This window comes from Pan troglodytes, chromosome 11 (genome assembly GCF_028858775.2).
Source record: "Pan troglodytes isolate AG18354 chromosome 11, NHGRI_mPanTro3-v2.0_pri, whole genome shotgun sequence".
Classification (NCBI taxonomy): Eukaryota; Metazoa; Chordata; class Mammalia; order Primates; family Hominidae; genus Pan; species Pan troglodytes.
The window spans coordinates 1,228,495-1,250,734 of NC_072409.2; the positions used below are offsets into that span (position 1 = coordinate 1,228,495).

The 22,240-nt window shown below is 62.3% G+C and overlaps 5 protein-coding genes across 18 annotated transcripts; 2 read left to right on the forward strand and 3 right to left on the reverse strand.

The window, feature by feature from the left end:
- Positions 1 to 262: 262 nt before the first annotated feature.
- Positions 263 to 3,069, reverse strand: CYSRT1 (cysteine rich tail 1). Its single transcript, XM_001138297.7, has 2 exons — positions 1,335 to 3,069; positions 263 to 954 (listed from the first exon to the last, which is right to left on the reverse strand). Exons 1-2 carry the CDS (start codon positions 1,444 to 1,446, stop codon positions 512 to 514), a joined length of 555 nt encoding a protein of 184 aa, XP_001138297.2. The 5' UTR covers positions 1,447 to 3,069; the 3' UTR covers positions 263 to 511.
- Positions 3,070 to 3,144: 75 nt separating this feature from the next.
- Positions 3,145 to 6,323, forward strand: RNF208 (ring finger protein 208). Of its 2 annotated transcripts, none has more exons than XM_016962263.4 (2): positions 3,145 to 4,662; positions 4,839 to 6,323. In XM_016962263.4, exon 2 carries the CDS (start codon positions 5,365 to 5,367, stop codon positions 6,148 to 6,150), a length of 786 nt encoding a protein of 261 aa, XP_016817752.1. In that variant the 5' UTR covers positions 3,145 to 4,662; positions 4,839 to 5,364; the 3' UTR covers positions 6,151 to 6,323. The 2 variants fall into 2 exon arrangements, with proteins under 2 accessions (XP_016817752.1, XP_009456052.1); XM_009457777.5 differs by having other exon boundaries at positions 3,145 to 4,588.
- An 867-nt stretch (positions 6,324 to 7,190) lies between these two features.
- Positions 7,191 to 8,555, reverse strand: LOC129136068 (uncharacterized). Its single transcript, XM_054659268.1, has one exon. The coding sequence runs from the start codon at positions 8,553 to 8,555 to the stop codon at positions 7,950 to 7,952; it is 606 nt and encodes a 201-aa protein (XP_054515243.1). The 3' UTR covers positions 7,191 to 7,949.
- On the reverse strand, positions 7,191 to 20,782 carry NDOR1 (NADPH dependent diflavin oxidoreductase 1). 13 transcript variants are annotated; one of them, XM_063787368.1, is made up of 14 exons: positions 20,530 to 20,782; positions 20,133 to 20,161; positions 13,896 to 13,993; positions 12,613 to 12,711; positions 12,423 to 12,524; positions 12,078 to 12,287; positions 11,800 to 11,921; positions 11,473 to 11,693; positions 11,289 to 11,396; positions 10,970 to 11,084; positions 10,686 to 10,832; positions 10,474 to 10,592; positions 10,325 to 10,397; positions 7,191 to 10,219 (listed from the first exon to the last, which is right to left on the reverse strand). In XM_063787368.1, the coding sequence occupies exons 2-14, from the start codon at positions 20,136 to 20,138 to the stop codon at positions 10,179 to 10,181; spliced, it is 1,461 nt and encodes a 486-aa protein (XP_063643438.1). In that variant the 5' UTR covers positions 20,139 to 20,161; positions 20,530 to 20,782; the 3' UTR covers positions 7,191 to 10,178. The 13 variants fall into 13 exon arrangements, with proteins under 13 accessions (XP_063643438.1, XP_054515237.1, XP_063643435.1 ...); XM_054659262.2 differs by having other exon boundaries at positions 10,303 to 10,397; XM_063787365.1 differs by having other exon boundaries at positions 20,133 to 20,210.
- Positions 20,783 to 20,794: 12 nt separating this feature from the next.
- TMEM203 (transmembrane protein 203) lies at positions 20,795 to 22,128 on the forward strand. The gene has a single exon (XM_063787371.1). It carries the CDS (start codon positions 21,027 to 21,029, stop codon positions 21,435 to 21,437), a length of 411 nt encoding a protein of 136 aa, XP_063643441.1. The 5' UTR covers positions 20,795 to 21,026; the 3' UTR covers positions 21,438 to 22,128.
- Positions 22,129 to 22,240: the final 112 nt, after the last annotated feature.

Sequence of the window (22,240 nt, forward strand, 5' to 3'; positions counted from 1 at the left end):
TCGGCCCCAGGGAGCGCAGGTCAGCTCAAATCCAGACCTGGCTCAGCTAGGGCTGTGGACACGCTGCAAGCCCTCGTGCAGTCTCTGGGCAGACCCGGGACCTGCAGGCCAGGGGAAAGTGTGGACGTCATGAGGCAGTGGCATCCCTGTCCTTGCAATGTCCACAGTGACTGTGTGTGTGTGTTCTTGGGTCCACATAAAGGGGCAGATGCCCTGTGTCCAGCTACAACCCCCTCCCAAAGGAGCCTGCAGCAAAGAAGAATTGCTGGGAGGAAGATCACCCTGCTTTATTGCCTGGGCCTTAAGGTAATCAGGGGTGTCCCTCTCCAGCCAGGACCTGGGATTCCGTTTCAGGAGCTCGGGCTGAACGGCCACCTTCCTGGTGGGTCTGAGCCCCAGTGCCTGGTGTGAAGGGGCAGATGCCCATGACAACAGCCACCCCGAATGTCCGGGCACTGTGTGAGCCACATTTGCTGAAGTCTGGGTCCTGGCCCTGGCAGGGTGGGCTGGGCTAGGAGATGACACAGCAGCAGCAGCTGTGGCAGCGGCAGAAGGGGGGACAGTGGCAGCAGCGGCAGCAGGGGCAGCAGCAGCAGTGGTGGGCGATGTCATCCCCGCGCCCCACGGGCGGAGGGCCAGCGTAGGTCAGTCCGGCCTGGCGCTGACTGCTGCTGTAGGGGTTGCCAGGCTGCTGCCAGGCCTGCTGGTTCTGGATGGGGGCAGCCCCCTGGTTACCCTTGGCGCCCTTGGGCCCTGGGACCTCGGTCGGCTGCAAGAGGTGGGTTGGCTCTGGGGCACAGGGCCCCACTGGCAGGGGCTGCATCTCCGAGGATGAGGAACAGGTGGAAGCCACCTCTAACTGCTGCCCCAGGTCAGGCCGCAGGTGAGCCCGGGGGATGCTGATGTGGGCATATGGGTTCTTGACGACCATCTCTTGGTGGTCCATGGTCCAGCCTGCAGGGGTGGGCAGAGAAGACAGACATGAACTCAGTGGAGTGGGACGGCTGCCCACGAGCCTGCGGCCCAAGAAAGCCCCTACCAGGAGCAGCGTGCCTCGTCCAAGCTCAGCATTCCCAAGGCATCAGTGCCGGGGTGCCATCACCTCCAAATGTGTGTGCAAGGCTAGTGTCATGGGCGTGAGCCAAGTGTGAGCAAGCAGCAAGGGCCGGTGTCTCCCAGCTGCCACCCCTGCCAGGGATCCTCCCCCTCCCCTGGTGGCATTGGTCCTGGGATGGAGCTGGGAATGGGGTCGGGGAGGCTGAGAGATGGGAGAGAAGGGGGCTGACCCTGCAGTGCCCCTGAGTTCAGGGCAGTCCCGGCGGCCAAGGGCTTACCTGTGGTGGCAACACGGCAGTCTGTCCTCTCGGTCTTCTGAGCTCTAGGTCCCAGTGCCTGAGTTGAGCGACTGGCAGCCGCCTTTTCCCTCCTTGGGAGGGGCGGGGCCATGGGGTGGGGCTCAGAGATGGGGTTCCCAAGATCCCAAGAGGCCCCAGCAACTGGAGCACGACAGCTGGCCCAGCCCTCGTCCTCAGGTGGGTGGCAGCCCAGGCCTGGGCTCTGAGGGGCACTGCCAAACCAGTGACTCAGCCCCTCACATCCGGGGCATGGCCTGGGCCCTAAAGGGCATCTGCAGCTTGCCCGAGAGGAGGGCAGGAGGTGAGCCTGAGGTCACGGCTCTGGAAAGGAAGTGGGGTGAGGCCCTCAGATTCCCAGGCCTGCAGTCCCCAGCCATTGCTCACACACCTCAAAGCCCCAGCTGAGGCAGGGCTTCTGAGCCTCTGAGCCTCTTCTTAGCAGAGACCAAGATGCTTGAGAGCCATAGGCTCTTGGAGGCTTTCTGCTTGTTTTCTGAGATGGAGTCTTGCTCTGTTGCCCAGGCTGGAGTGCAGCTGCGCGATCTCGGCTCACTGCAACCTCTGCCTCCCGGGTTCAAGCGATTCTCCTGCTTCAGCCTCCCGAGTAGCTGGGATTACAGGCAACCACCACCATGCCTGGCTAATTTTTTGTATTTTTAGTAAACAGGGTTTCACCATGTTGGCCAGACTGGTCTCCAACTCCTGACCTCAGGTGATCCGCCTGCCTTGGCCTCCCAAAATGCTGGGATTACAGGCGTGAGCCACCGCGCCCGGCCGATTTTTGTTTGAGACAGGGTCTCACTCTGCCATCCAGGCTGGGGTGCAGTGGCATGATCTGGCTCACTGCGGCCTCAACCTCCTGGGCTCTAGTGATCCTCCCACCTCAGCCTCTTGAGTAGCTGGAAGGTGCACCACCACGCCGGCTGATTCTTTATAGAGATGTAGGTCTCACTATGTTGCCTAGGCTCATCTCAAACTCCTGGACTGAAGTGATCCGCCTGCCTCCACCTCCCAAAGTGCTGGATTCCAGGCGTGAGCCAGCGTGCCCAGTGGCTTTTCTGCTTTTTTCACTGATAAAAAATGTTTGATTTGCACGTTTTGTCACAGGTCTTATCTTACAATCAGTGACACGGGCTTTAGACACTACTGACATTTTTAGCTCATTTCTCGAACTGCAGTTACCCTCTGGCTGGCGGGCGTGGGGGCCACACGCGCCCCCCCAGCGTCCCCACCTTGGGCCCCCCGCCTCCAGCCGAACCCAGGCTCCAACTGCACCCGCGCAGGCAGGGGTGCAGCGGGCACTGGCGGGTGCCGCGGGGACGACCCACGGCAGTGGGGCCCTTGGGGCCCAGGGGAGCACCAGGAAGGGCGGGGTCCAGTCAGATGTGGCCTGTGTAGGGCCAGTCAGACCGGTCGGGACATGAGTTCAGGCAACCCGGCCCCGATTTGGGGAGAACTGGGTGCTCCTGGGGACCCAAAACTTGAGAGGCCGGAGACGGAGGTCCACTGCGCAGGCGCCGGAAGTCCCGCCCACCTCCCTGCCTGCCACTTGAGTGGCGCCTATGGCGCATGCGCAAACAAGGCAGACACCGGCCGTGGAAATATTATTGCCCAGAAGCCCCCGCGCTCCGGGGTTTCCCGAAAGACCCGGTTCGGATGTGACCAATACTCGGCTTGGGGTTCTCCAGCTCTGAATGGCGGGTCTGAAAAGGCCTGGCCTGGGGGCGGGGCCTCGTGGTGGGGGCGGGATCTCATCCCCTACGGGGTGGGGTCTCGATGAGGGGGCGGGGCCTGCGGCCTGGTGCTTCCTCGGGCGCGCGCCGGGTCGGTGAGCAGAGTCTGCGGCGGAGCTGGGCTCCTGGCCCTCCCCAGGCCCAGGCTGCCTCAGTTGCCCCACCATCTTGCCAGGGCCCCGTAAGGACCCCTCCAGCAGCGCCCCTGTCACCCGCACACCTCTCCCTATTGCTCTTCTGAGTGACACTGGCCCGAGGCCCCACAGAGGGGCCAAGCCAGACCCTATGCGCAGGGCCGCTCCTCCAGCCTGTTTTGCCCACGCGAGCTCCCGCACCAGCGGCACCGTCCCCTCTGGGCTCAGCACTCTGCAGGCCCTGGGGCTCTGCCTAGAGCAGGTGCGGTCTGGCCAGTCCAGCGGAGAGAGGAGCTGAAGGAGGCCAGGCTGTCCAGGGCCAGGTGCGGGGCCAGAGCTGGTCACAGCGTGGCAGCGGAGGCCCTCGAAGCCCTGGTCCCCTGCCTCACGGTGACCAGCAAGCCTGAGGGCTCCACAGGCAGAAGGCGGACCCAGGAGGGCAGGGAAGCCCCGGGTGAGGAAGCGGAGAGGCCCGGGCCTGCGCGCTGGAGTGCCAGGGGCCACCCTGTCCGGGCAGGTGCGGTCCTCAGGGCCGCCTCCGCTCCGCACTGGGCTGCCAGCCTGTCCTTCGCGCACTCCCACCGGACCCGTCCGTCCACCGGCCTCGGCCTTCTGATCCGCTCCGCCCGCCCCGCTCTTGCCCCTTAGGGTCACAGCGATCTATCTGAGCTACGGCACCGGGCACAGGCGGAGCTGGAGGACTCGGGGCCTTCCCATGGGGCGGGGGGCCGGGGACGGGGGCAGGCACCGGTGGGCCCTGGAACCAGCTCCCCTGGGATCCTCCGCGCAGGTCCCCTCCCTCTCACTCCAGCGTCCTGAGGCCTCCTAGTGTGAGGGAGGAGAACAGCCGGATTCCCCTCCTGAATCTGGGGGGGGGGGGCTTGACCAGGACCCAGGGTCAGCCTGGAGAGAACTGGGGGCGACGCGGGGGTCCTGCCCCCCACGCAGTCCACGGGCGAGAGCGACGCCGGGAGCGGACCGAGGGGCGGCGGGGAGGCTGGCCCCGCCCCGCGGACCCCGCGCGGGTCCCCAGACGGGGGGTGGCGCTGCGGGCGCGGGCGGGCGCCGCGCGCACTGCGGTCCCCGCGCCTCCGCCGCAGAGCGCGCCACGCTCCGCACGCACCTGCCGCCGTCGCCGCCGTCGCCGCCGCGCCGAAACCCGCGCCCCGCGCCCCGCGCCCCACGCCCGCGCCCGCGCCCCTCGGTGCCGCCCGGGCCCCGCCATCGTCTGAGGTCGCTGCGGCCGCCGCCGGAGCCGCCGGAGCCCCCCGAGCTGCCGGGCCGAGGCGCGGGCGCCGCGTCCGGGCCTGCCTTTGAGACAACCTCTGCGGCGGCGGCGCGCGGCCGGGACGCCAGGCTGGGGCAGGTGAGCGCAGGGGGCGGGGGCCGGGGGCGGACTCAGCGCCCCTCCCCACGCGACGGGGGTCGGCCCTCGGGAAGGTGCGTCTGGCCTTGGAGGCGGGGACCGGGGAGGGGGTTGGGTTCTGAGGCCCGCGGAGGTCGGGATCCCACGGCTGAGGTCAGGGTCAGAGGTCGGGCGCCCGGTCCTTTGTGCAGGGCAAGGGCTAGGGTGGGGGTGGCCGGGGCACTGCCCTCATGCCGTCTCTCACCTGCAGCTCAGGCCTGGCCCAGGCCTCGCCTCTGCTCCTGCCGCGGAGCCTGCCGCCCGGGTCCTCCTGCAGCCAGCGCTTCGGCTAGCTGCCTTCCCTGGGCGCCCTGTCCTGGAGCCATGGGGCCCACCCAGCCCCTGCCTGCCCCGATGTCCCGGCCCGCGGCCTGCTGACCTCGGCTGCAGGGGGAGCCCCCCCCGCGCCCCCTCGCCAGCCTCAGCAGCCAGAGACCCTGGGTGAGACCCTGGGCCAGACCCCCAGCCCAGGGCAGCCTCCCACCCCTCCCTGCCCCCGCCTGCCTCCCCCTCCCCCACCCCTTCCTCCTCCTCCCAGGACTGGACCAGAGAAGCCACTGTGGCCACTGGGGGGGGCCCTGCACCCCCAACTCTCGCCGGCTGTCCCTAGGAGTCCACGGGCCGTCCGGGCCCCCCCCCAGGCCTGGCGGGACCAGGATGCTGCCCTGTCACCTGCCCCCCAGCCCCACACAACGCCCCCACCCACCCGAACATCCAGTCTGACTGGAGACAGCCGGATGCCCTCTGACCCCGGGCCCGAGGCGGGCAGTGGCTGGCCGGGCCTCCTCATGTCCTGCCTGAAGGGTCCCCATGTCATCCTCAAGATGGAGGCCATGAAGATTGTCCACCCTGAAAAGTTCCCTGAGCTACCGGCTGCCCCCTGCTTCCCGCCTGCTCCCCGGCCCACCCCAACTCTGGCACCCAAGCGTGCCTGGCCCTCAGACACAGAGATCATTGTCAACCAGGCCTGTGGGGGGGACATGCCTGCCTTGGAAGGGGCACCCCATACCCCGCCACTGCCACGGCGGCCCCGTAAGGGAAGCTCGGAGCTGGGCTTTCCCCGCGTGGCCCCAGAGGATGAGGTCATTGTGAATCAGTACGTGATTCGGCCTGGCCCCTCGGCCTCGGCGGCTTCTTCGGCAGCGGCAGGCGAGCCCCTGGAGTGCCCCACCTGTGGGCACTCCTACAATGTCACCCAGCGGAGGCCCCGCGTGCTGTCCTGCCTGCACTCTGTGTGTGAGCAGTGCCTGCAGATTCTCTACGAGTCCTGCCCCAAGTACAAGTTCATCTCTTGCCCCACCTGCCGCCGCGAGACTGTGCTCTTCACTGACTACGGCCTGGCCGCGCTGGCTGTCAACACGTCCATCCTGAGCCGCCTGCCGCCTGAGGCGCTGACGGCCCCATCCGGGGGTCAGTGGGGGGCCGAGCCCGAGGGCAGCTGCTACCAGACCTTCCGGCAGTACTGTGGGGCCGCGTGCACCTGCCACGTGCGGAACCCACTGTCCGCCTGCTCCATCATGTAGTAGCGCCTGCCTGCCCGCCACTGCCCGCTGAGCCTCGCTCGCTGCTTCTTCAGGGACACGGCCCTGCCCTGCCGCCCGCTGACCCTTCCTTCCCCACCATGGCTTCTGGCCCCACCCCAAGTGGCATTGTCGCTGCAGCCAACTTTGCCATTAAAACTCTTTGCCAAAGTTTGCACCTGTTCCTGGACTGAAGCTTGCTCCTGTGGGCTGTGCTCAGGCCTGGGCCTAGGGTGGGCACCCAGGGCTGCAACCCAGAGAGGGCCCAGCTTGGAGCTGCCAGAGAGAGGCCCAGCGCTGCTCGGGGTGGGCCTGCCCTGTGCACTGGGGGCCGGGCTGGGCTGTGCATGCAGCTCAGGAGGGCCGGGTGGGCTGTGTGGGTGCAAACCCCCACACGTACAGAGTGGGCTGCTTGTGTGCGCCTGGCAGAGCCACCCCAGCTGGGCAGAGAGGACATTTTCAATGGTGTGGGGGTGCCTGTGTGGGGAACAACTCAGTTGATTTCCCTCCTGGTGCCCACCTGGACCTGAGCACCCACCCAGGTCTTCCAAGGTTGTGTGGGAGTAGCCTTTGGGCATCTGTGCAGGGGTTAGGGACAAAGACTGGCTGAAATAGTGGTAGGGGAATAAGGACCCAGCGCCTCCTGTCTGGCACCTGGACCACTTGGGTGGGAGGAAGAGCCCGCCCCAGGCTGGGTGCGGTGTCTCACGCCTGTAATCCCAGCACTTTGGGAGGCCGAGGCGGATGGATCACCTGAGGTCAGGAGTTCAAAACCAGGCTGGCCAACGTGGTGAAACCTCTTCTCTACTAAAAATACAAAAAAAATTATCCAGGTGTGGTGGTGCATGTCTGTAATCCCAGCTATTCAGGAGGGTGAGGCAAAAGAATTGCTTGAACTCGGGAGATGGAGGTTGCAGTGAGCAGAGATCGTGCCACTGCACTCCAGCCTGAGTGACTAAGTGATGCTCTGTCTCAAAAAAAAAAAAAAAAAGCCCGCCCAGATGGTGAAGATGGGGTAACAAAGACAAGTAGTAACAATGGCATCCCCAGGAGCTGGTTTATTGAAAGCTGCTTCACGTTCCAGGCTCAGTGCTCCATCTCTCGCTGGGCCACCCGATGTCTCCATCCCAGGTGTGGTGACATGAGGGTGTGCAGGGGCAGAGCTTATGTTCCAAGGCCTGGGTGGGCCCTTGCCCCCTGCAACACAGGCCAGCGCCAACCCCCACCTGGTCTGGGCCTGACCAAGTGGGGAGAGGAGCCTTTGCAGGCTGAATTTTCGCAGCATGGACCCCTCCCCCGGCTGGCCTAACCTTCAGGGACACACACTGGCCCTTATCTGAACACAGGGTGGGCGGAGTCCCTGCCCTCTCCAAGGAACTGACTCACTGCTGTATCTCTGTTTGCTTTCATGCCTGCTGTGCTCAGCTGGCCCTCGGAGGGGAAGTGTGGCCGGCGTCAGCCCGTGGCCAGTACGGTGCCCGTCTGCCGCAGGGTGAATGGGGTCCTGCTCACAGACTTTCCTGCTGGGCTGGCCTCCTCCAGGAGCTGTCCTTGGGCACTGGTGTCCTTGGGTTCAGCTAGTGTCTGGGCAGCAGTGCAGCCATGGACTCTGGCAGGGTCAGGCCGCTGGGTAGCCCTGGTTGTGGGTTCAGCAATGGGAGGTCTTGATTGAAGGCCACTGCCCTGGACCCAACCTTGGGTTTTTCCAGCCTGGTCATCAGGCCTCACAGCACCCAGGCATGGGGACGTGGGCCAGTCTGGGCCCCCTGGCCTGTTGGCGGCGGGGCTGTCCTGGGCTCTGCTCAGCGGCCAGAGCGGTCCAGGAGCATGAAGAGCAGTCCCAGCAGCAGGAGCGGCGTGAAGACCAGCAGCAGCCCCAGAAGCTCAAGGGCCAGCAGGCTCAGCAGCGCCAGGCGGCGGGCACAGGGTCCCCGCTCCCGCAGGGTCCAGAGCCGGGCACCCAGGCAGGGTGGACAGGGCAGGAAGGGCAGGCAGCCCCGGCCGCCCACGGGCCCTGCCAGGAAGCGCAGCTGGTAGCGGTGCTCCAGGGAGCCCCAGGGCCCAGGGTTGCGGTGATAGGATGCAGGGGCCTCTCGGCGGGGCTGGCGTGAGGGCCCGTCGGCCTGTAGCAGCTCCTCCTGTAGCCGGCAGATCTCCCACTCCAGCATGGGCGTCTTCTGGCGGCACAGCGGGCAGCGCACCCGGCCCAGGTCGGTACTGGAGGCTGAGCCCAGCAGCCTGTGCAGGCAGCCCGCACACAGGCCGTGGCCACAGTTCAGCAGGGCCAGGCGGCGCTCTCTGGGCCCGTAGGGCTCTGTGCAGATTGGGCACTCCTCCTCTTCCCCCTGCCCTGCTGCCTGCTCTCTCCCCTCCTCCTTCCAGGTTGGAAGGGCCCAGGCACCCTCCATGGCTTTGGCCCCCAGCAGGGGCTCACTGGCTGTAGTCTCAGCACCTTGGGGGTGCCCAAGGTCATCCCCTTCGCTTGCTGGTGCTTGGCACAGAGGGTCCAGGCACTCAGGGCCCAGAGAGGACCCAGGTGGACTGACAGGCCCAGAGCTGGAGTCGGCCGGGTGGAGGGTGGGGGCCCCAGGGCACAGTTCAGGGGTGGTGGCCCTGGGGCAGGAGTCAGGATAGGAGGACAGGGACCCCAGGGCGGCGACAGGGGTGGCCCTCAAGGGAAGGCAGGGTCTGGGCTCCACCAGGGCTCTGGCACTGACCTCCCGGCTGGCTCTCCTCACTGGAAGTGGACTTGACTGGGGCCCCAGCAAGGCCGGCCTGCTCTGGGTGGATCCTGGGCCCACGCGGTGCTGTCCCCAGCCAGATCTGGCTGGAGCCCAGCCTCAGCCATGTTTAGTCCTGTGCCAGCGACCCGCCGACCACAGATCAAGACTCCAAGACAGCGAGGCGGGTGTGAACAGCCACCGGACTCCTCCAACAGGACTTTCCTTCCCAGTGCCTAAAGCCCCTCCCAGGGGCGGGGCTGCACAACCACGCCCCCTCCTGCCGCTCCTCTTTCCGGCAGTCTCGGCTCCCTAGCGGCACGGACGGCTTGGCTCCGCCTTCCCAGCACCTGCCCAGAACCCAGTCCTGGCGATCAGATCTTAGCCGACCCACTATGCCCTTAAGAACGAGGCAGTCAGGGCGCACATCCCATTAGAGGCAGACATAAGAGCTGCAGAGGCCACTCGGGCACAGGCAGCCCAACAAGGGTGCACCGTGGCGCCCACCCATCCAGCATCCAGCACCCAGGGCACCGGGAGGAGCTAGAGGATGCCCACCCATCCAGCACCCAGCACCCAGGGCACCGGGAGGAGCTAGAGGAAGGAAGGAAGCCTGCGCTAGAAGTAGCCACCCAGAGGCCACCATTTACTGCAAGGGTTTTTCTGGGACCAGGAGAGGAAGAGGCTGCTCTGGCCTGGGACACCCCCACTGCTCTCAAGGAGCTGGCATCTTAGTGGCCTCTGAGCCCTGTGGGAGTGCGGGGGCAGTGATTGGAATGTGCTGCTGGGCAGGCTGCAGCAGCCGAGGTGGCCCCAGGGCAGAAGAGTGCAGCGCAGCCTCATGGGTGCCCTATGCCACCCCTGGTGCTCACTGGGCTGCTGCTGTCGTCCTGGGTCACTGCACCGGTGAGGTGGAGTGGCCCAGGCCACCACCTCGACTGGGAAGGGGGTGGGGGGACGAGGACACAGCTCACTGTCAGGGTGGGGGAGCGCAGGGCTGGCTGGGCAGAGGCTGCAGTGGGGTCAGGCTCAAAGGGTGGGATCCAGGGTCAACAGGAGCGCGGCTGTGCTCGGGAGCTGGCTGTTCCCAGAGGACCAGCTGGCTGGTCCGAGAGGATGACGGCTGCTGGCCAGGAGCTCCCTCGTGGATGCCTTCCTGGGCTCCCAGGAGGATGGATGTCAGAGGGGGCACGGGCAGCCGCGGGCCTCAGGCCCACGTCTCGGTCTGGAAGCGCCGTGTCTGCTGGAGCCTGGCTAGATACGCGGCTGCGTCCGGGCTGCAGAGTCCACCCTCCTCCTGGAAGATGGACATCAGGGCTTCCGAGACGTCCGCTGGCATGGACTTGGCATTGCTAGAGGGGCAGGTCGCAGAAGGCGCAATGAGGCCCGGCACTCAGGGGCTGGGCCCACTCCTGCTGCACGCAGGCCAGCTCACCCTGCCAGGTAGAAGTATGCACCCTGGTGGTCCAGCAGTTCCCACACAAGCGACCCCAGCTCCCGGAGCCGGTGCTGCACATATACTTTCTGCTCCTGTAGGGCAGAGAACAGGGCTGGGGGCTGAGCCGGAGCTCCCTCCCCTCCTTTCCCAGCCCCTGAACATACACACCTGTTCCCGGGAGAAGGCAGGGATGAGGGTCAGACAGTCCCGCTTCTCCAGCTCCTGCCACTCAGACTCCCAGTAGAAGTCTTGGTCCCGCCAGCGGCAGCCAAAAAACAAGAAGTTTCCTAGGGAAATACAGGGTGCTCTTGGCCACAGGTCCTTGAGGTTCAGCTGGGGAGCCCTGGCCACAACCCTGCCCTGGGACCCTGGGTGCTCACCAGTCTGGCCCTGGGCCACACGCTCCTGGATGGCTGCTCGGAAGGGGGCTACCCCAGTGCCAGGCCCCACCATGATCACAGGTGTGTCTGGTGTCTCTGGGAAGGCCAGACTCCCAGGCCGCACCCAGAGGGGCACCCGGACAGGTCCTATTGCAGGAAGGAGGTGGCATGAAGAGGATCAAAGACCTGTGCTGAGTCTGCGGGGGCCCTAGCCCAGCATTTGCACGAGCATGGGACAGAAGGGGATATGGGCCCACGGCCCCCACCCTGGGAGCAGGGGTCACCTTGCCCAGGGTCCAGGGATGCCAGCCAGGAGGAGCAGAGGCCCCGGCGGGGCTCCTTGAGGCGAGTCTGGAACTGCACTACAGCCACGAGGATCTGCAGCCGTGAGGGGTGAATCTGGGGAGGACGGCGGGGTGGGGGTGGTGGAACAAGGCTGCCCTCACCTGTGCCTGGGCCGTGGGCCCCACCTACCTCCCGCAGAGGCAGTCCGACTGGGGGAACGTCACCTGGTCAGAGGGCAGCCCCTGCTTACAAAACCCCACAGCCCCGGTCCCAGCTTTCCCAGGGCCGGTCCTGGGCTCCAACCACCAGGCCCCTCACCAGCAGCGAGGAAGCGATGGAGAAGGCCCTCGGCCGGATAGCGGGGATGAGGTCCAACAGGTAGTCGGGAGGGATGGCGGCAGCTGTGTGCGGGAAGTCACAGAGCACCTAGGCAAAGAGAGTCTCAGGGTGGCTGCAGCGTGGCTGTAGCTCAGGGGCTGGGCCTGCCGCCCTCCCATTTCACCTCCAGGATGGTCCTGCGGGGCCGGTTGCAGTATTCAAAGAGCTCCTCCTGGCCTTGGGCAGAACTGAACTCCAGCAGCTTCTCCCGCTCCAGCTCATGGAGGGATAGACAGGCCAGGAGTTCGAAGAAGGAGCGGCGAGGCACGCTGGCGATATCCAGGTAGTGGGACACGAGGTGCCGCATGGAGCAGGGCTGGGGCAGCCTCGTGGGGGAGGAGACATCTGCAGGGTGAGTGGGAGGCCTCCGTGGGCTGCGGCGGAGCCCTTGGGGTGGGGGCCCAGGGCACGGGAGAGGGCAGAGAGTCAGGGTGGCCGAGGCCGGGCTCACCTGGCTCCCGCGGCTGCAGCATGAAGAGCTGGTCAGGGTCCAGGCCCAGCACCTGGCAGAACCGCTGGACATGGGCAGCCGAGTTGGAGGGCTGAATCAGCACCACATCACCAGCAGCAAAGCTGTGTGGAAGAAGCCACCAGGGCTGTGGGGACTCCGCAGGGAGGATGTCGGGGCCCCGGATGGAAGTCATCCCCTGCAGCCCGGCCCAGCCTCCTCCGAACCCCAGACCCACGGCCCACCTCACCTTGCCCTCCTCGGTCCCCAGCAGTCCCCACCTGATGCCGGAGCCCAAGATGTCAAACTCAATCAGCCGAACGTCCTGGAAGTGGGAGGGGCCGGTGACTCTCTGGTTGGAGATCATGGGTGCTAGGAAGGGCTTCGACTCTGACGGGGGCTCCTGAGAGCCGGGGTGAGCTACCCGCTGCCCCTCAGAGCCCGTGCTGGGTGCCTCTTGGAGGAACAGCAGGGTGAACTTGGAGGGCAGGCTGCGGGAGGGCACGCGGGTCAGACCAGGTCCCACTCCCCAGGGGCCGCCCACCCACACGGGAGGGACCCAGGGCGAGGTCCCCAGGCCAGGTTGGGTCTGCTGCGCCTGTGGGTGACCCGGGGCCCACACTCACGGGACTCCGGGAGGGATCTCAGCGAGGCCCGGAGGCGGCGGGTACAGCCCCAGAACCCTGTCCCACAAGTCTCGCAGCCAGGGGTCCACAGCAGCGTCGGGCCTGGGAGGGAGCACGTGCGCTGGCCTGAGCGGACCCCGCGTGTGGCCAGACCAGACTGTGGAGGCGGGTGCCACGCCCGCAGACTCACCCCAGCTCATGCTGGTCATCGCCCAGGCACACGGGCAGGAGGGCGCTGCCCCCAAGCTGCAGTAGCCGTCGGTGCAGCTTCTTGGCCACGAAGTTGAACCTGTGGAGACAGTGAGGCTGGTCCTGGGCTGGAGCCTGGGCGGAGAGTGGTGCCCAGGCAGAGTGGAACCTGGGAGAGTGGAGCCCGGGCGAAGAGTGGAGCCTGGGGAGGGCCTCCCTCGGGTGGAAAACACACTCCACGCTGGCCGCACCCTAGGAGGGGGCAGGGCCTCCACATGCCAGGGGCTGCCGAGACCAGGGCAGCTGCCAGGGTGCCAAGCAGCAGGTCCTCTGCTCGCGAAGAATGAGCCTGTGTGGGCGGGAGCATGCAGCCTCATCCCACTGATGGGCCCTCATCCCTGGGCAGGGACTTGAGGCAGCTGAGGCCTCCAGGCCCCCAGCCAAGGTGTGGGTCACTCCTCAGCTAAGAAACTCTGTGCTGGGGAGAGAGCCAGGAATCTTCCCGGGGGTCAGTTTCTCTTCTCACTCTGGTTCCGAGGCATGACTGGCTCTGGGTCACGCTCCTCCCTGGGAACGCTGTCGGCAGCGGCCTCCCTCCCTCTCTTGAACGAACACTGTGTCCCACACAGAACAACGTCACGCAGGAAACAACGTCATGCACGGACCTACGTCACGCACGGAACAAAACCTCCCGGCAGAACCGGGGGGAGCTGTCTCCGATCTTCCCGTTCTCTCTTTTTCATCTGAAATGACTGACACCCGGCTACGCAAACGGCTTTTGATGCTCGGTGCTCAGCGGACCTGGGCCCTACGTGGACAGTCGGGGTTTTCACCCTTGTGGGGTCTAAAGATGCCATTTGCACACTGAACATGCCACTCCTTGCGTAGGGTGCAGAGGAGCACTGTGAAAATGCCCAGGAGAAAAGGCAGAGGCGGCCTCTGGGGGGGCAGGAGCATACGGGGTCCTCCTCCAGGCTCAAAGTCGTCAACACTTCACAGCACGCCTTTTTGTAAAAGTGGGGACCGGCGCCAGGTAGGCCTGTGTGACGTCAGCGTGGCTGGAGCCCAGCCCTTTGCCACCCTGCCTGCTCCCCTCTGTGCCCTCCCCGCAGCGTGAAGCCTGGGGTGCCCACCAGGGAGCGTCGTGGAGAAGCCAGTACCACTGCGAGGGCCCTGAGGCGCGCAGGGGCCGACCCTGGAAGCTGGCCTCGGTCCTCTGCCGGCACACCTGTCGCTCGACCCCCAGAACCGTTCCGGCCGCCCACTGTCCCATCCCCTACTCACTTGGCGTATGAGGAGTCCCCGAGGCCCAGGACGGCAAAGTCCATCTGACAGAGGGCAGTGGAGGGCAGGTTCTTCCGGAATATAAACCCCCAGAAGTTCTACAGCCGGAGGAAACTCTGAGTCAGAGTCCTCGACCTCTAGGCTAGCCCCACAGCAGGGGGTGAGGGGAGGGTCTCAGGGGAACAGGCAGGGGGGTAGGACGGGGACAGAATACAACTGGACCTATCTGACCAAAAGGCAGGGCCCGGGTCCAGCCTGCAGGATGATGGGCACCGGGAGGAGGCAGGGCTGGTCCAGCGTCTAGGGAGACCAGGGCCCACCCTGCCCACAGGAGCCAGACCCTGCTGTGCTCTCCAGGCCTGCGTGGAGCTTCCTTCCTGGGACATCACCCTCCTCTGCCCCAGGCTCTGAGCTGCCAGGAGCAGCTCTGCACTTGGTCTCCAAACTGTCCACCGCCCCAGGGGTCCCTCACCTCCACCTGTCATTTCCCAGCCAGAGCGTGGGCCTCCACTCCCTGAGTGGGTCTGTCCCAGAGGCTCCTATACTCAGACCTCTGAGGTCCATCCCAAGGGCTCTCACACTCGGCCCTCTGAGGTTCCAGTGTCGCTGAGACACATCCCCCTCCTTCCGTGGCTGCAGGACCTCGAGCCAACAGGGTCCAGACCCTCTGGTTCCACACCCTGCCTTCCACGGTGTCCTCCCAGCTTGATCAGAAGCCCCCCCAAGGAACCTACTGCCCCCTCCCTACCTGGATCCCAGGTGGCCTGTGTGCGTGGTCTTCACCGCCCACCCACCTCCCCTGCCCGTGGCCAAGCATGGAGGCTAGCGGACAGGGAGGCCCTGGCCTTGTCAGCCCACAGCTCTGACCCCGGCCCTGGACCACCCCTGGCCTCCCGGGACCTCACTGCCTCATCAGCTGCCTCTCTGGGCCACGCTATGCGAGCAAATGTACCCAGCCTCTTGCCCCCGGGACCCTCCCTAGCGCCCTGCTGTTGAGACACCCTTGCTTCCTGAATCCCAAAAGACTCTCTTCCCTGCTCCGTTTGGTGAACTTCCTCCTTCCCGAGAAAAGGGTTCCGGAGAGAACATTCTTGTGACTTTTCCCTCACTCGACTGGCATGCGGCTGGGTCTGTCCAGGGCCCCACTTGCTGCCCTTGGGGTGTGTAGGGCACTCTGTCCCCAGAGGCTAAACCCACAGTGACATGCCCCGGGGGTAGCCCTTTCATTCTCAGCAGGGCCCTTCCTGGGCATGGGGCTCTCTGGCCGCAGACCCCGCTCTAGACATCATGACTTTCCTGGATAACTTCCTCTCCACCATTGTCTTCTCATTCTGAGGCCACTGGAATTATCTTCGAATTTTGGTATCTGCTTCCTTCCATTTTCTATCTTGCTTTTTGTCATACTTTCTAGAAGGATTTCTCATCTTTTTTTGAGATGGAGTCTCGCTCTGTAGCCCAGGCTGGAGTGCAATGGCGCGACCTCAGCTCACTGCAACCTCTGCCTCCCAGGTTCAAGTGATTCTCCTGCCTCAGCCTCCCAAGTAGCTGGGATTACAGGTGCGCGCCACCATGCCTGGCTAATTTTTGTATTTTTAGTAGAGACAGGGTTTCACCATGTTGGCCAGGCTGGTCTCGAACTCCTAACCTCAAGTGACCCACCCACCTCGGCCTCCCAAAGTGTTGGTATTAGAGGCGTGAGCCGTCGTGCCCGGCCTTTTTTGTTGTTGAGACAGGGTCTCATTCTGTCATCCAAGCTGGAATGCAGTCTTGAAATCACAGCTCACTGCAGCCTTGACCTTCTGGGCTCAAGCAATCCTCCCACCTCAGCCTCCCAAGTAGTGGGGATTACAGGTGTGTGTCACCACGCCCAGCTAATTTATTATTATTTTGTTTGTAGAGACTGGGTCTTGTCATGTTGCCCAGGCTGGTCTCAAACTCCTGGGCTCAAGCAATCCTCCCACACCTTGGCTTCTCAAAGCACTGGGATTCTAGGCTTGAGCCACTGCGCCCAGCGTCTTCTAATCTTTTAAAGTTTTTTCATGTCCATTTAAAGAACTATTTCTGGCCAGGTGTGGTGGCTCACACCTGCAAACCTAGCACTTTGGGAGGACGAGGCAGGCAGACTGCTTGAGCCCAGGAGCTTGAGACCCCATCTCTACAAAAAATACAAAAAAAAAAAAAAATTAGTTGCATGTGGTGGTGTGCACCTGCAGTCCCTGCTACCCAGGAGGCTGAGGTGGGAGGATCACCTGAGTCTGGAAGGTCAGGGGGCAGTGAACCGTTGATGGCTGCCACTGCACTCCAGCCTGGGCAACAGAGCGAGAGCTCTGTCTCCAGAAAGAAAAAGAAAAAGAGAAAGAGAAAAAACTGTTTCTTGTTCCTGAGTCTCCGGCTTTGCCCCGTGGGGGTAACGTCCTTGGCTGCTTCGGCCTCTGCCCATCTCTGCCTGTTATGCGGGTCTTTCCTCGGGTGGGGTGTGGTTCTTTCTGGTGCATGTTTTCACCCAGGCTGGAGTGCAGTGGTGTGATCTCGGCTCACTGCAACCTCCACTTACCGGGTTCAAGTGATTCTCCTGCCTCAACCTCCTGAGTAGCTGAGATTACAGGCATGCACCAATACACCCAGCTAATTTTTTGTATTTTTAGTAAAAATGGGGTTTCGTCATGTTGGCCAGGCTGGTCTCAAACTCCTGACCTCAGGTGATCCACCCGCCTCGGCCTCCCAAAGTGTTGGGATTACAGGCTTGGGCCAGCGTGCCCAGCGCCCCATGGGTTTCTTCACCAGACAGGCAGGGACCTGGTCACTTGGCCTTTCACTGTGGTTCCTCTGTTTTCTCCTGTCTGCTGCTGGGGGCACCTGCCTCACCTACAGCATCCTCAGCAAGGAGCCAGGGTCCTCTGGTTTAGCTATGGATAGCCACTAAGACTCGCCCCTGCCTCTGAGGCCATGGGCCCTGGGTCCACAGCCTCTTCAAGGAGCTCCCAGTTCCCGCTGTGGGCATTAGCTGCCCCCCCCCAACTCCTGGTCTTCTCTGTGGGTGCCCATACTTGGGACTCTTCCTTTCCTCGTTGGCCTGAATCCCGGCATTAGCACCAGCTTCCTGCCACTGGCTGACTGAATGCCCAGCCCAGCCCCAGTCCCTCTCCTCTCCCATGCTCTGCGGCTTCCCTATCCCACCATTCCCTTCTCGTGCCTGTGCTCCACTCTGAAACCCCTTCTCTTCCATCCCACTCTATCTGAGACCCCTCGACCTATGCTCAGCTCTCCCCCAAGCCGCTGCACATCCCCTGTCATCCCTACTCAGTCTTCAGCCTCTTTCTCCTGTCTCTCCCCTGCCAGCAATTAAACATGCCAAGTTTTGGCCGGGTGTGGTGGCTCACGCCTGTAATCCCACCACTTTGGGAGGCTGAGGCAGGTGGATCACGAGGTCAGGAGATTGAGATCATCCTGGCTAACATGGTGAAACCCGATCTCTACTAAAAAAAATACAAAAAATTAGCTGGGCGTGGTGGCGGCGCCTGTAGTCCCATCTACTTGGGAGGCTGAGGCGGGAGAATGGCGCGAACCCGGGAGGCAGTGCTTGCAGTGAGCTGGGATCGACGCCACTGCACTCCAGCCTGGGCGACAGAGCGAGACTCCGTCTCAAAACAAACAAACAAACAACAACAAACAACAACAAAAAAAACATGTCAAGTTTCTCCCGTCTTTTTTTTTTTGAGACAGGGTCTTGCTCCGTCGCCCAGGCTGGAGTGTAGTGGTGTGATCACAGCTCACTGCAGCTTTAACCTCCCAAGTTCAAGAGCTCCTCCCACCTCAGCCTCTGGAGTAACTGTGATCACAGGCATGAGCCACTGCACCAGTTCACTTTGAATTTTCTGTAGAGATGAGGTCTCACGATGCTGCCCAGTCTGGTCTTGAACTCCTGGGCTCAAGCGATCTTCCCACCTCGGCCTCCCAAATTGCTGGGATTACAGGCATGAGCCACTGTGCCCGGCAAATGTCTCTCATAAAAAACTCCTTCTTTTTAACTCTTTAGCTTTTTCACAGCCAGACGTGGGTTTTTTTTGTTTGTTCTGTTTTTTGTCTTTTTTTTGTTTTTGAGACGGAGTCTCACTCTGTTGCCCAAGCTGGAGTGCAGTGGCGCGATCTCGGCTCACTGCAAGTTCTGCCTCCCGGGTTCACGCCATTCTCCTGCCTCAGCCTCCCGAGTAGCTGGGACTACAGGTGCCCGCCACCACATCCGGGTAGTTTTTTGTATTTTTAGTAGAGACGAGGTTTCACACTGTGTTAGCCAGGATGGTCTCGATCTCCTGACCTCGTGATCTGCCTGCCTCGGCCTCCCAAAGTGCTAGGATTACAGGTGTGAGCCACAGTGCCCGGCTCTTTTTTTTTTTTTTTTTTTTGACAGAGTCTAGCTCTGTCGCCAGGCTGGAGTGCAGTGGCGCAATCTCAGCTCACTGCCACTTCCGACTCCCTGGTTCAAGTGATTCTCCTGCCTCAGCCTCCCGAGTAGCTGGGATTACAGGCACGTGCCACAGCGCCGTGCCCAGCTAATTGTTGTAATTTTAGTAGAGACGGGTTTCACCATGTTGGCCAGGCTGGTCTCGAACTCCTGACCTCGTGATTCGCCCGCCTCGGCCTCCCAAAGTGCTGAGATTACAGGCGTGAGCCACCGCACCCGGCCCACACTCAAGACATTCTTAAAAGATGCTCTCCACTCACTCTCTCAGTTGCTGATCTCCTGTAATCTGGCTTCTCTCCCCATGAGCCACTGAAGCTGCTCTTCCTGGTATCACCAACAATCCCTTTGCCAAGAAATCCCATGGATCCCTCTCAGGCTTTATCTGATTTGACTTCTGTGCAGCTTTACATGCCAGAGCCCTTCCTGGAACACCCACTCCCCCAGTCCTCTCCTTGGGGTGCTGCACCCTCTCTTCTAGCTGCTTGGTCACTCTCCTGCCCTCCTGGGCTCTAACGTTCTGGGCAGCCTGTCCTGTGGGGAGAGAGGAGCTTCCTCTTCTCACACTTCTGTATTGTGGCTACCTCAACACCTACCTCCGCCCCAGGATCTTCCTTGGAGCGCTAGTCCTACTGCACTTCTCCACTTCAATGTCTCCAGGTTCCCTTCCTGCACAGCCCCCTACTCCCACCGTGTTCTCTGATTTCTGTGGATGGAACCACCATCCATCTTGGTTCCAGAGCCCACATCCCTGTCTCGATTCTGCTTGACCTATTGGGTCCGTTCCATGTCCCGGGGACTCTCTCTTCCTGACACCACTGCAATGTGTCCACTTCTATCTTCTGCCACCACCTTAGCTCAGATCGGTAGCATCTGCTGCCTGTCCTGTGCATCTCATGGCATTATTCCTGCTCTCCTGCAGACCAGTGCGGTTTTGCTAGCTTAGGAACATGACTGTGTCACCCCTACAGTTCCGACAACCCTTCATTTCAAGCCCATCTGCCTTGCTGTGGTCACTCAGGCTCTTTGGACTGGGCCTGGCTTCCTGCCTCTCTTCTCCTCCCCTCTTGCCCCAGTGCACTCCTCACCTTGGCCACCCTGAGCTGCTTTCCACTTTTCACACAAACCAAATCATCTTTTTCCTCTGCGCAGACTGCTCCTTCTTCCTCGGTGCCTGACTAGCCCTCACGCATCCTTCCGTGACTCAGCTTACACTCTTTTCTTCCAGAAACCTCTGCCTGGGCCCCAAGGTTGGGTGAGATAAGGCTCGATGCCCATTATCAGTGCTCCTGTGACATATGCTACTTTCCCCAGCAGCAGGTGTTTGCTGGCACTGTCATTGCCCGTTAGCTGCTTCTGCTACAGTGTGAACTCTGCCAGGATGGAAATATGGCTGCTGGGTTCACAGCTGGATCCCCAGCACCAGACTGTGCCAAGAATAGAATATGTGCTTAAAAGATGGTCAGAGAATTCAGCAACATTCCCTGAGGGTCATACAGTCTAGAAATACACACAAGACCCAGACTAGATGCACATATAGATAGCCCTGGAAAAATAAGAAAGGTTAAAACGGATAATAAGGCTATTTGGTGGCTACGAAGAGTTTATTAGAGAGGGCAACCGGAGCCCCCAGCCCCACTCATGGACGTTCTCTCAAATCCACCTCTGAAGGTGCATGAGATAAAGGAGAGCTATTTACTGCACCTAGACGCCAGGCAATGAAAACAGGGTGAGGGTCGAGGGCAGGGATCTGAGGAGCCACATCAGGCCAGCCTTACCTTCATGTTGTCAGGGGGGTCTCCTTGGCCTGTAGTTGCACAAACAAATATCACCAGGGGCTCGTTAATCAGATTCACCTCAACAAAAAGACACACACACGTAAGACCTCCGGCTGTAAGGACCGGGCGTCCTTCCCAAAACTTGACCCCCTTCTCCTTTACTCAGGCTGACAGGGCAGAGGGATTTATGTGAGCAGCCAGACCGTCTTCTCTTTCAGGTTCCAACCTCCTCCAGGTGCTAAACTGAACTCCCCTTCCCAAACCTCCTTCCCTAAATCCGCCATAAGGGAAAGACCCGCTCTCAGAGAAAATGCGACGCCTTTTGGGTCGATGACCCCGCGAGGCGGGCACGCCAGGCCTGCTCGTCCCCCACGCCGAGGCCCTAGCGAGCCCTCACCACCGGGTAGGAGTCCAGGGCCTGCACCCGGCAGCCAAGCCGCCGGCGCCGGGCCTCGCGACCCAGTCTCTCCGACACATCCTGAGCCGTGCCTGTCTGGCTGCCGAAGAGCACCAGAAGCTGCGGGCTCGGCATGGGGGCACGCCCGGTGGTCTGGTCTGAGACTAAAAACTAGAAGGCAGTTCCCGCCGGCCGGGTCGCAGGGACCGCTCCGCCTTCCGCCTTCCGCCGTCGACCGGAAGTGACGCACTAGGGACGCGCCCTGTGGGGCATGGCGTCCGATCGAGGCGGGCGTTCACGGGCGGCCAGGGTTGAGTCCCGGGTCGGGGCCGGGGGATTGCCGGCGCATCAGGGCCGAGGGCTGGGGCTGGCGGGGCCGCTCGCTGCCTCTCTCTCGCAGCAGCGGCGGCAGGCGCGGGCGAGGGCCACGGGGAGAGGAGACGCAGCCCCGCGGGTGGCACGCTCGGCCGGGCCCCGGCCCGCGCTCAACGGGCGCGATGCTCTTCTCGCTCCGGGAGCTGGTGCAGTGGCTAGGCTTCGCCACCTTCGAGATCTTCGTGCACCTGCTGGCCCTGTTGGTGTTCTCTGTGCTGCTGGCACTGCGTGTGGATGGCCTGGTCCCGGGCCTCTCCTGGTGGAACGTGTTCGTGCCTTTCTTCGCCGCTGACGGGCTCAGCACCTACTTCACCACCATCGTGTCCGTGCGCCTCTTCCAGGATGGAGAGAAGCGGCTGGCGGTGCTCCGCCTTTTCTGGGTACTCACGGTCCTGAGTCTCAAGTTCGTCTTCGAGATGCTGTTGTGCCAGAAGCTGGCGGAGCAGACTCGGGAGCTCTGGTTCGGCCTCATTACGTCCCCGCTCTTCATTCTCCTGCAGCTGCTCATGATCCGCGCCTGTCGGGTCAACTAGCCTCACCGAGGTGCCGGAGAGGGAGCGCTGGACAACTAGAATGTTGACCTCGAGCCGAGGCCCTACTTGCAGCGCACCGGAGGAGAGGCTCTCTAGTCTGAAGGCACCGCCGGCTTGCGCCGAGCTGAGTGCCGGGTTTCCCTATTCCAATCCTGTTTGAAATGGTTTCTTCAGCAGGGCTTAAAAGAGCAGCCTTCATCCTGAAAATGTATTTCCTTTTGTTTAATGCTTTGAGTAGATAATCCTGAATTGAGGTCATGAGGAGGCCCCCAGGCCAGACAGTCCTGAACCCCTCTGACACTTGGAAACTGAATATAAGTAAAATGTCCAGGTGGACTCTGAGTATTTCCTGTGGATCCTGGGAAAGTACTGTTGCACAAAGGCTGCAAAGCTGGACTCAGGAATGTCCTCCAACCAGCAGCGCTTACCTAAGAGCTCCCTGTGCCGTCTATCCAGACCAGACTTCGGTAGATGCCTTTGTTAGATCTATCACATGTAAACGAGCTTGTATCTCCTTCCCTGTGCCACGAGAGAGATTGGCTTTTTATTCCAGTCTAGGCAGAGACAGAAGAATGTTGAATAAGAGCACGATTAGAGTCCTGTCTGGTTATCTGTTGCCCAAGAAAAGAACTCTGCTGTCCAGGCACTGCTTGGCTTACTATCCCAGCAAAGACTGCAGTTTTGTGGACTTTTGACCACCTTGTGGCTGGCACTCTTAGCACACCTGAGACAGATTTAAGCCTCCCTAAGAGACTGAAGAGAGGAACAGGTGTCAGATACTCATAGGCACTGAGATCTACAAA